Raw genomic sequence first — 12,147 nt, forward strand, 5'->3', positions numbered from 1 at the left:
GTATCTTAGCTAACAACCCCAACTACCAGATTCAACTTGTAATTGGCTAAAAATAACTTAGCTACCGGTGAGAGGGACGTTGCTAGCTGGCAGTTTTATCAAGCGATGTTGAAATTTCCACATTCTGACACTTCAAAAGCTTCAGCAGCTTCAGCAGCTGTCTGCTCAGCGCAGCATCAGCACCACGGAGATACACGGATACATCTGTAGACTCGAGACAGAATTCACAATGTGTTTTTGGGACTGTCAGGTGTTTGGACCAATGTTTTACTTTCTGATCAAACCAGAAATCTTTAATGAGCAGCTGGATTTGTCTCACATTAACTGGCTGAGTTAATGCCAGTTAATGCAACACGCAGCTGGAATCCACAGCTGTGCGTGTTCATGGAGCTGCATGTTCACCTGCTGGACATCACTACCTGACAAGTTTAACTGTCTTCAGAACATTGCAGAGGCCTTACTCACAGTATTTGGCTCTACATGTCTGTGTGAGCAGATTTTCTCTCACATGAGTCCTCAGGTAGCCTCTGAATGCTGGACACTGGGAGACCTGTGTCTCTGAGTGGGAGACCAGAGATCACATTAACATGTGTCTCTGTATTAACAAACATGCCATATTGGTCCAGTTTATTTTTCTTATCATTGTTGTGAGGAGACCATAGAGAGCATTTGTATTTTCAGTTGTACAGTTCATTTGCTGTTATGGATAAAAAGTCTTTTTTTTGTTTCCAAATAGCTGATAACTATTCACTGATAGCTGCCAACATCTGCGAACACATATAATTCTATAAAGTGGTTCTATATAGTGTGTAACTCTTCATATAGAGCGTTATTAAATTTATTGCTAATGCAGTCATATGGCACACTGACCTCTGAGGAAATTTTAGATGCACTCGTCATCAGAAAGGTTGCCGACCCCTGGTCTATAACAACTGGGACATGTACCAGCACATCAGGGATGCCAAACCTGCCCAGGATGAGTTTGTTGGGTTTCAGGTTCCTGAGCTAGCCTGAGCTCATCTTTTTAAACAACCCACAGAGCTGTCACTGGTCGCTATGGTGACAGTGTCCAGCAGCAGCCTGTATCACTTTGAATATTTTTATGTCTTTCAGTGTAAAATCTCACTTTTGGGTAACGGCACAAACACTAAGAAACGACAGAGAACATGTCATTATTACAAAGCTGTAGCTTCTGTTTTGCACATTTATTGATGATGATTTCACATAACTAAGCAGTGTACTGTACTCTCATCAGTTATTTGGGCTCTTATAATATTTAAGAAAGAGCACAGAGAGGTGGTACGGGTACAGGAAGGACGACGGAGCAAACAGTGAAGTTAGCTGAAAAACAAACGTTATTGTTTATAAAGTAATTGTTCGTGTATTTCAAGGATCTGTGCTTTCTAGTAGCACACTTAAAAAATGCCAGTGCACATTCTAAACAGGAAATATTGATATGAATGGTAACATTTCACAGGATGGCTGCTACACTGATGTGACGGACTACAAGTCTACTCTCTACTCGTGAAATTGGGGTACACAGTGCTCTGTGCTGAGACTGCATAAAAAGGGAGGGCTGTATTTTATTACAAAACAGCTCTATTACCAATTTGCTTTGTGTGCAGGTCTTTGAAATGAATAATGCTGCTTTTGGTGGACTGGGATGGTCCATATGTCAAATATCAGTGATGTAATATTTAGTTAGCATGGTTTCAAATTGAACACAATAGCTATCTGCAAGTTCAACACCTAAATAAAGCTCATCATACTGATTGTTTGACCTCAGTGTTCAAGCAGATCTTAGCAGAACCAAATAGAAAGAGCAAAGAGCAGATCGAGAGATGGAGAAAAAAAGAGAAAATTATTTGAGCGCTTAAATAAAATTAGCAGCTTTAAAGAGCCTGAGGGCAAAATGGAGTTGTGTCCCTCGTGGCTATGCTTTGAAGAAGGGGAGAATGAATTAAGCTTGACTTGCTCCTCTCCCTCCTCCTCCTCTTCTTTGCTCTCACTTTTAACTCCCTCACTTTTCTTCTGGTTTGCACTAATATGTAGGGTGACATGGAGGGAGAGGGAGGGGGTTGAGGAGATGAACGAGGGGTATAAAAGCAAATGATGAAGGTAAGGGCAGGCTGGAGCACCTCAATGCTGAACAGCTTTTTGGATTCTATTACACGTGTTGTTCTTAAGTTTCACAAATACTTGATTTGTTCCCTTCCTATTTAAGTTCTCTTTTTCCTCCCTCTTATCCTTCTCCGTACAGTTTTTCCCTCATACGTTCTGAGTATCTGAAATTGGGCCCCAGTTGTTGGTGCTTCTACACACAGGACCGGAGCATGAACCCCGGGGCTTTCTCCAGCTCTGGGCCTCTGTCTTGGGCTATGTATCTGATGAGGAAAGGCCGGACAGGCAGCGGACTCTTTGGTAAAGCTGATTCTTCTTCATGTTTGACGTCACCTCGATCACTATCATATCTGCTCTGTTCGTGATTATGTTGTTTTTGTTCTTAACTATTTGTTCTGTTGGGGCTCCTTATTGGGAGGTTTTGCATGACCTAAATCCTCACGGTACAAACAGTTAAACTGAACTGTGCTGCCCATCATCAGATGGCTCTTACCTTTTCCATTTTCTTGTCTAATTCTGTTTCTTGGATTTCTACAAGCATTTGTAGATGGAGTTTCAAGGCTTTTTGAAATTCTGCTGGGTGCTTCAGTTGGTTCTGGCTAAAGGCTACCAAAGTTTGCATTGTCTCAGATCTGCAGCCGTGCCTGTTTATTGATATAAATCATCTAACTTTAAAAGAGAAATAAACAAAAAAAACCATCAAACGTGTGAGAAGCACAGCTGACTCTGACTGCAGATATCGATCAGTGTCAATCACTACCCTGGACAGGACATATCTCTTTAGTAAACTTGTCCTCCTGCTATTTTAGAGAAGCAGCTTCTGGTTTTCACAATGAAATTTTTATGTCTAATAAATAATTAGAAAAGGAAAACAGTTGCATGCACACTACTGATCCACACTGTATTTCTATGAAAGATATCAAGCAATGTTAGTATCAATAACGTTGATAGGACACTGTGGCTGAGTATTGATTATAGATCAGAGGGCAGTAAGCAGCTCACATTACAAGATAGTCAGCGGTAAATGCTGGCTTCGTGAAATCCAACTCCACTGCCACTGTCATCACTCTTTCTTTCTTTCTTTCTTTCTTTCTTCATCTGTTGTTTTATTTGACTTCTCAGATGTCTACAGAGGACTTTCATTGAAATAGTGTTTAGCAGGCTGCTCTTTGTTTTTTCTTTTATTGTGATGAGCACCAGAACTCTATTTCTGTCTTCAGAGATATACTGTTTCAAACAATCCTTCAGTATTTGGAATATTTAGCAGTTTAAGATAAGATAAGATAAGATAAGATAGAACTTTATTAATCCCTCGGGTGGGTTCCTCTGGGAAATTCGACTTCCAAAAAAAGCACAGCAACGACCGAAGTTACAGTTACAGAATTGTTATATATATATATACACACACACACACACATATATAAATACAGAGACAAATATAAATAAAATATACAAAGGGGATAAATAGAATAAATAGGAATAAAAAATAAAAATACAAGTGAATTGCACATTTCAAGTATTGAGTCTATTGCACTGTTGACTATTTACAAAAAGTATTGCACAAGGTATTGTACAGTGAGGTGAAGAGGCACTACAGCTTAGTTGTTCCCCCCTCCTTTGTCCTCCTGTTTCTCCTCCCTCCCCCCTCCAGAGAGGAGTTAAACAGTCTGATGGCGTGTGGGACAAAGGAGTTTTTAAGTCTGTTAGTTCTTGACTTTGGGAGAAGCAAGCTGTCACTGAACAGACTCTTCTGATTGTTTATGGCCGTGTGCAGAGGATGCCCAGCATTGTTCATAATGTCCAGCAGTTTCTTTAGTGTCCTTTTCTCTGCCACTGTCACCAGAGTGTCCAGCTTCATGCCGACCACAGAGCCAGCCTTACTGATCAGTTTCTCCAGCCTGGATGAGTCCCTCTTTGCTGTGCTGCTCCCCCAGCACACCACAGCATAGAAAAGTACTCCAGCAACTCATAACAACTCATTTACTCATAAGAAAAGGAAATGTCACGTTTAAAAAATCTATATTTTAAAACAACTTGTACTTGAAGGAAAATAATGGTAAAAAGCTGTGAAGTCAGCCTTTAATAGGTTTAACGTTTTGATTTCTGTTAACTCCTGATGACCTGCACAGTGTGGACAAACAGGCATGATGTGAAAAATGGATATTTCCAAGAGCAAAACACACCGTGTCCATCTGGGGCTGGGGCATTTACATTTTTTATTATCCCCCGTTGGCTACAAAGACAGACGGGTGTCTGCATGGACAGCATGTTTTTCTCAGGCAACACAAAGCTGTATTTAATATAGTTTTATAGTGAAAGGAATCATCGCTACTGTGTGTACAGCATAGGTTTACTCCTGTTTCTGGAAAAACTCCAAGCTGCTGATTCCTGGTTTTTTTATTTCTTTTCTTTTCTTTTTTTCCTTTTTTTTGGCCTGTCCCGTTTGGCTCTTTTGCATCAGAATTGTTGTCTAAAGGCAAAGAAAGATGCCCAACGGATTTACTTTACCAAACTGACCATCCCAGCCTTGCCGTAATGGTCCATTTGATTCACCTTTTATTGTTTATTTTATTTTCACTTACTGAATACGGGACAGACTTGACTGGGGGAAAGAAGGGGAGAAAGAAAGAGGGAAAGAGAAACAGCTGAGAAGAGGGACGGGGGAGAAGGGCAAAAGACAAAAACCAACAGAATGAGCAGAAATTTTTATTTCATTTTTTAGTTTTTATTTCCTCCAAAGGAATATTAATGGAAGAGGAAAACAGGAAAACAACTGCAAAATGATTTCAGAGATACGTTCACTTATAAGTTGGTGTGCTGCGGTTTGACATACAGATATACACAGACACAGAGGAACATTAACGTCACGCACACACAAATGAGTGGATCATTTTCTCATTTTTGGATAAAAAAAGAAAGAAAAACATGATTTCATACACTCGTTTTAGTCTTTAAGATTAGAACATAATGTAAAACTGAAGCACGTGAACTCCCACGTGGTTACTGTGTGACTCTGTAAGTGCTGTTGGAGTTTCAGCAGCAGTTTAAACACAGTTTAGTTCTTCATCATTGAGACTTTTTTTAGATGAGCAGATAAGTCATAGTTACTTTTTTCATCTGTCAGCTCTTTCCCTGTTGCTGCTTTCTTCCAGAAATGGTTAATAGCTCCATAATAATAACCTTCCTGGTCATCTTCATTTATATAGACTTTACATACAGTACATGCAGAAGACAGAGTGCTGAAATGAACTCAGTATCTAAACCATTTTTTTGTGCATTAAAGTTTTTGTGTGTGCATGAAGACAATGTGCATGTGCAAATGTTGTTCAAATATGAAATTAATATAATAGCAATATAATAAAAAGAGCTTTTCCTTCATTTAAAGTTATTTTTGGTGCTTAATTTGTTTTGTGAAATACTTTCCAGTAAAAACTTGAGCGGGATTCAAACTATCCCTGGTCAGTATAGGCAGCAATAACACAGTGTTCACAGTTATGATGATAGCATCACAATAATGCAATTTAGTTAGAGGCTGGGAGCATTATAAAACGGTCAGGAGTTCAGAGGTATCATTTATATCAAAGTACTAATGCAGATGTTTGAATGTGTATTCGAACTCTTACTATTAGAAACAGATGAAATCACATGAAAGTGTCATCCATGTGAGTCGGCTCGTTCGGCCTGTGCCGTCTTCATTTAGGATCAGTAACGTGCTTTAGATCACCTGCTGCCCTCTATCGTCTGTATGTGCTCCTGACAGCTTGCATATATAAAGCACACAGATTCTCACGCCTCGGTCTGCTGTGGTGAAAAGAATAAGAAAACAAAGATTTGGAGGCATGTGACTCTGACTTTGATCCGCAGTGATGCATTCATATGTCGTTAGTTTGTTATGTGTGGATAACGTACATAACCACACAGTGTCACGCAGGAAGAAGCGCAGCTCTGCCTCCTTGTTTCTCTGCTAAAGCCGCCTCCTTTCGGACGCACAGGATGCTGATTGGTCTTGTGTTTTCGGCGACAGCCTCTAGAACGTGTCCTGATTGGCTGAGAGCAGGTCTTTGCGCAGACGAGATGCAAATCCAGAGCGGTACCGGTAAAAGGCTGACGCCAAGATCGGAGATGGCCATTCATCTGCAGCGGAACGGACATAGAAGTAGTTATGATGAAAGCGCTTACTTACCGAAGCAAAATTTGAAATACAGTCAGATACTCTCTCTTTTTTCCCCTCCAACGTCTGCCCATTTCCTTCCACTTTCAGTATGAGCGGAAGTTTGTTCTGCTGAGCTTTGAAGACTACAGAACCCATCTCAAGTCTGCCTTTGACTTCTACTCTGTATGGAGAACGCATCAAACACATCTGAAACCCTAACCCTAAAGCGTCGGGGACATGTTTGCACGGATTTAAATGTGTCGCGTTTGGTCGGGGTAGTTTGACAGATAAGTACTGGACGACGCGCACACAGGAATCCGCTTCTTGGCCGCAAACAGGAGGAAAGCAGGAGGCTTATAGTGAAAGTCAGCGAGAGGAGACTGTGGACGCACAGATGGTGTTTCCGTGGGACGCCAAATACGGTACGACGTATTATTCTGGTTATTGTTCACGATAAAGTATGAAGACATGCGCAGAGAACATATTTGTTCTCTTCAGCTGTCACATTAGTTTGACTGAATGGAGAAATGGTCTCTGACGGCGCGGTGTTAGTCCGTGGTTTGTCGGTCCGTGTGTGTTTGTGTGTGAGCAGTGATGGTGATATCCATATACTGGAATGTGTGTCATTGTACAACAACGTAGTCATTTACAGGCCTGTAGAAAACTGTAGCTTTATACATAATATAGCACAATCCAGCGTTCGTGTACCGGTTTACTCTGTGACATCCAAATCAGCTCAAACGATCATTGTCAGGTTATTGGTTTGATCCAGTCCACGAGTCAACGTTTCTTAGATTTAAATATACAACCCCACCTTTTCTCAGTGACTGCGTTCGTGAATGGAAACAGAGTTATTGTGTGAACTGGTGAATGTGGTTTGTAGTGTTTGTAAAAGGGGAAAAAGTGGAGTCTGAGTTTTGCACTGCTGCCAGAATTCTTCAGAGATTGATGCAAAATGTTACCCATGTGTTGAAGTGTTCATTCTGAACTAACAAATGTGTGCTATAATACGAATGAGTGTTACCTGAGCTCACTAGGATCCAAAACTTTGGATTTGACTGAGAAGGTCATCAGGTTGGTCCAGTCTGCATGCCATCCTTGGGCAAGATACGAACCCCAGGGTGCTCTCTGTGCTCTCAGTGTGAATGTGTGTGAATGTTAGACCAAAAGCGCTTGTATGAAAGGACGTGAATGAGGTGTGTTGTATAAAATACTTTGAAGGCTCCAGATTAGAAATTTAAAAAATCAGATATAAGAATCAGTCAATTTAACATTTAGATACAAATGTAACTATTAGCAAAATAAACGGTCACACCTGTTCACCTGGTTACCTTCTCCTGTGGTTGTGGTGCCCCGACAAGTGTACAACTTAAACATCTCTCAGTCTCACTCTGTGTGTGTGTTTTATAGATCCCAGTTCACACACACCTGTACAGTGAAACAGGTGTGTGTGTGTGTCTTTAACCTGAATAAAAAGCAAGCGTAGTCATAATTTGTCAAACACTATCTATAGAAATCTTTCTAGTCATTACCTACTAATCTACTTACTGATTGATCATAAGTTGTGACAGAATAGTGAAAAAAGTCCTTGTTAGTGCAGACTGGGGGGGAAAGAAAATATCTGTGAGCAAACAGAATCGCTACGTTTTCTTTCTCTGCTGAAATTATTTCTTAAACAATGAATGAAGAGTGAAAATATATTCTCATACTGTTCTGATGATTACGTGATTCAAAGACTATTGTTTCCTGGGTTCTGTCACAGACCCTGCCCCCGGTCGCCGCTATACTCCCCCCTCTACCACCCTCGCTTCGGGGGGGAAGATGGCCGAGGCCCTGCCTCTCGGAGCCCAGGAGGCCGGTGGTGGAGCTGCTATGGTGGGAAAATTGCGAATTGCAGACCACGGCATGGTGGAGGTAGGGCAGCACGGGACTGGTTGCTTATTTCTGTCTTAGACTAAAATAACTGTGCTGCTGTTTTTTCAGGTGATGCCAGATCATCCAGGAGAGCTGGTGAAGACAGACAGTCCCAATTTTCTGTGCTCTGTGTTGCCTACTCACTGGAGGTGTAATAAGACTCTGCCCATTGCTTTTAAGGTGTGTATATTGTCATTTTAGCACGGGCCATGCTGTACATTGTAATGGACTGTGCGTACTTAGAGTTCACATACATACCAGGTTTTACTGTTACGTATGCAGTCAGCTCCACCTCTAACCAAGTGATCACGAACCTTTCACCTACTGAAAGTTTCCTGATAATAACATGTAGCATTTTTATATTATTACATCATCATGAGTTCATCTCTCTATTACTTTGATTGCCTTTACTGTTCTTGTCCAACGTGCTGTTCAGTATATTCACTGACAAACAGAGAAAAGCAGCATTTCCTCACATCTGGGAACAAATCTTTGACATTTTGCCTTTAAAAGTTAATTGATGTAAGTGGTCCGGATGATTTACGACTTTAGTGTTTAATGTACCAAATCTAACATTTTGTACATTTTCCAGCATCACTCACAAAGGTCTGTTTTTACAGACCTTTATACTGTCTTACCAGTGGGTCATATGATCCATCCACCCTCAGTGATTTAACACAAGTTTGTTTGTTTTTGCTGCGTTTCCCTCATGTGGATGGTTTTCCTGCACTTTGAGACAAAATGCATTTGTGGAAAAGCGGCTTTTAGCTGCAGAAAACACAGTGGATTGATTTACTGAGTTTTATGCATTAGTGTTTGCGCATACATGTGTGTGTAAGAGAGAGTTTGGTGCATTATGCATCATTATGGAGTGTCATGAGCGGATGTCACTGCCTCTTACTGATAATGGATGACTGTTGAGATGAACACGCACATTTTATGCACACAGCGAAAGACGCGCATCCATATTGTATGTAGCTGATAACACACACTCTGCAGGTATTGTTCTATATACATAGACAGACACACATATTTGCTGGGCTGCTTTTTTGCTGCTGCTCCACAGTCTGCCCGACGGTGAATTTACTGTTTGTTCTTGAATAATTTCTAAACCCAGTGAAATGCTTATTGCAGCCAGTGTGATTCCATCAACTTATCTCATTACTGTGACCGGCACTGGTACTCAGTCTCACACCACTTTAAGTGATTACCAATAGGTGGAAGGTATAATTGTCGTTTTAATACTAGTGTGGCAGTCAGCGCTGGTTGGAGCGCTCTGGGTCACAGACAGAGATGCTCCATAGTACTATATCTGCCCTGCTTATTTGCACAATGATGCTTTGGTGTGATTAGCCACAATATGGAAATCAGCCTGCCTGGCTCTATATTTGTGTAGGTGTGGAAAAGGAGAGTGTGCTTTCTAGTGCGCTGAGCTCTCGTGGAGGGTAAAGCCTAACAGTACGCACAAAAGCTTTATTCAACAACTTTTAGTTAATCATTTGCATCTTTTACTGTCCATGAAGTTCAGTGTAAAACTGCCTCTTTGCCTCTCAGTCAAACCAAGCATATGGTCAGTTTGAAATTGTGCTAGCCTCTCAGCAATTCAGTCTTTATATATGAACATTAGCTGCTCAGTCACTAATAGACGACTTTTTTGTTGTACTCTACTTTGGATCATCCCACAATCATCCCATCTCATAGGTGTCAAACTCTGGCCTGCGAAGCCATACCAAATTACTATCAGAGCTGGCCTACTGGCATTATACAGCTAATATATATATTGTTTAGTATTAAGCTTTGCTTGTTCCATATTCAGTTTTTCAGCAAAACTTATTTGAGTCCATAAGAAAAGATTCATTCTTATATCTGGAGGAAGATTTTTTTTTCAATAAATATTAATGTTAGCCCGCGACTTTGTTCCAGTTTTGAATTTTGGCCCACTGTGTATTTGAGTTTGACACCCCTGTCCCATCTGCATAATCAGGAGTTTTGCACTCCTGCTTTGCATGGACTGACATTTGGTGCAAAGTAGCATCAGGTGTGTAAAAACCTCTGTGGGACGTGTGCACTGAAAAATGGCACCGAACAGGTTGGATACAAAGATGTTCTGAAAACCTCAAACTTGGATTAAACCCTCACGCAGACACAGCGCACACTCGTGCTTTTCTCTTGTTTGTGCCAACATATCACTAGGTGGTTGCCCTGGGCGACATTCCAGATGGCACCTTGGTTACAGTGATGGCAGGAAATGATGAGAATTACTCAGCAGAGCTTCGCAATGCGACAGCTGCAATCAAGAACCAAGTGGCCAGATTCAACGACCTCCGCTTTGTGGGCCGCAGCGGTAGAGGTACGCACAGACACGCAAATACATACATGGAAATGTGAATGCAGATTTACTGTACAGTGTAAAAGTTGTACAGTGTGAAATTAGCAGGCACCAGTTTATTAGTATGAGTGGCATTAGTCAGAAGAGTTTCACCTTTAAATCTTCCACAGGTTGAAAATTAATAGACATGTTTTGTACAAGCATACAGCACAGCATTAAATTAGGGGAAGTACATGTGAATAAAAACAGCATTCACACAACTTCCTCCTAATATCCCATCCAGTGTCTGCCTCTTTCTTTCTCCCTCTCTTTTTAACGGACACACAAGCACAGTTACTCTAAATCAGGCACAGGCAAATGTCCCTACTTATCTATTTAAAACACCAGTCTTGTGTACACAAACCCTGCTAACATACAGACACACACAATATTGATAAATCCTCCCCCAGCCAAAAGAAATTGGTATAACTGTCAATATTTTATCAGCTGTGCAGACCTTAAGTTGAAAAAATGAGCATATTAATATTTCAAGTGCAGCAGAATTCAAATGAAGAAGAGTGAGGAGTCTAAATTTGTTTCATGCAAATTTAACAGCACAGAATACAATGGGACCATTTTCTCTCCCAGCAATATTTTAAGATAGTGTTTTTGTAATGTTGACTTACAGCTGGAAGACTGTAGTTGCATCTGTCTGTAAAACAGTGTCTGACCCAAACTGCTGTGACACGCAGTGCTTTGTTCTCTGTGCGTCTATTTCTTATTAATGCGTTTCATGATAAGGTGACAGGAACAACATGCAGGAAGGACGCAAATCATTTACACACACATGTGTAAGACGTACAGATGTGACGGAGACGATACAAACCTGCACAAATGTCACTTTCATTTCCACTAAATGGCCAAAAGTTAAATTGGAAATTGGTGAAAAATTTGTTACAGACTTGGTAACAAAACTGGTGGTTCGTGGATCAGTTCTCAGAATGCAATTATTGGACTCTGTCTGGAAAAATAAAGCAGTCAATATGGAAATAATCTGGTGAAAAATCTGGACCTTGCTTCTTCATTTTTGAATAAATGTAGTGGAGACAGTTACATACAATATGCCTTGTGCAGTAAATACATATTTTATTTCTTACCGTTTTCTATATGTGTAAAATCACATCTCACCGTGTTTCTGTTTGCTTTTGATGAACCTGTACACTCATGGATTCAAGTCAAGATCATTTTTTGTGCAGATGTCATCATCTCATGCTCACTCGATCAAAGCCTGATTTCGTTTATTCACGAGCGCTGTGTTTGCTTTGCACAGAGATGTTCTGACTTTAGAACGTTTGCCTCGCTAACCTGTATTTCTTCTTTGTTTATGCTTTCTGATGACTTTTCAGTCCCCTCGTAGGGACCAAAATCCACGTCCCCACGAGGTTCAGGCGTTTTTCACACTCAAAATGTGGTTTTAGTGTCATGGTTACAATTAGGTTATGGTTATAGTTAGGGCTAGGCATTTTTGATGGTTAGGGTAACCGGCTCAGGAAAGCATTATGTCAATGAGATGTCCCCATGAGAATAGCAAACCAGACGTGTGTGTGTGTGTGTGTGTGTGTGTGTGTGTGTGTGTGTGTGTGTGTGTGTG

The 12,147-nt window shown here is 40.8% G+C and overlaps 1 protein-coding gene across 1 annotated transcript in view; it reads left to right on the top strand.

Moving 5' to 3' along the window:
- The first annotated feature begins 6,232 nt into the window (after positions 1 to 6,232).
- runx1 (RUNX family transcription factor 1) overlaps positions 6,233 to 12,147 on the top strand; it is a 28,138-nt gene continuing 22,223 nt past the window's right edge. Inside the window, exons 1-4 of the mRNA XM_005754518.1 lie at positions 6,233 to 6,696; positions 8,037 to 8,188; positions 8,258 to 8,368; positions 10,382 to 10,538. Coding sequence (XP_005754575.1) covers positions 6,669 to 6,696; positions 8,037 to 8,188; positions 8,258 to 8,368; positions 10,382 to 10,538 — 448 coding nt within the window. The 5' untranslated portion in view covers positions 6,233 to 6,668. The remainder of the gene's footprint in view (positions 6,697 to 8,036; positions 8,189 to 8,257; positions 8,369 to 10,381; positions 10,539 to 12,147) is intronic.

This window comes from Pundamilia nyererei, unplaced genomic scaffold (genome assembly GCF_000239375.1).
Source record: "Pundamilia nyererei isolate P.nyererei 1_Seehausen unplaced genomic scaffold, PunNye1.0 scaffold00579, whole genome shotgun sequence".
NCBI lineage: Eukaryota > Metazoa > Chordata > Actinopteri > Cichliformes > Cichlidae > Pundamilia > Pundamilia nyererei.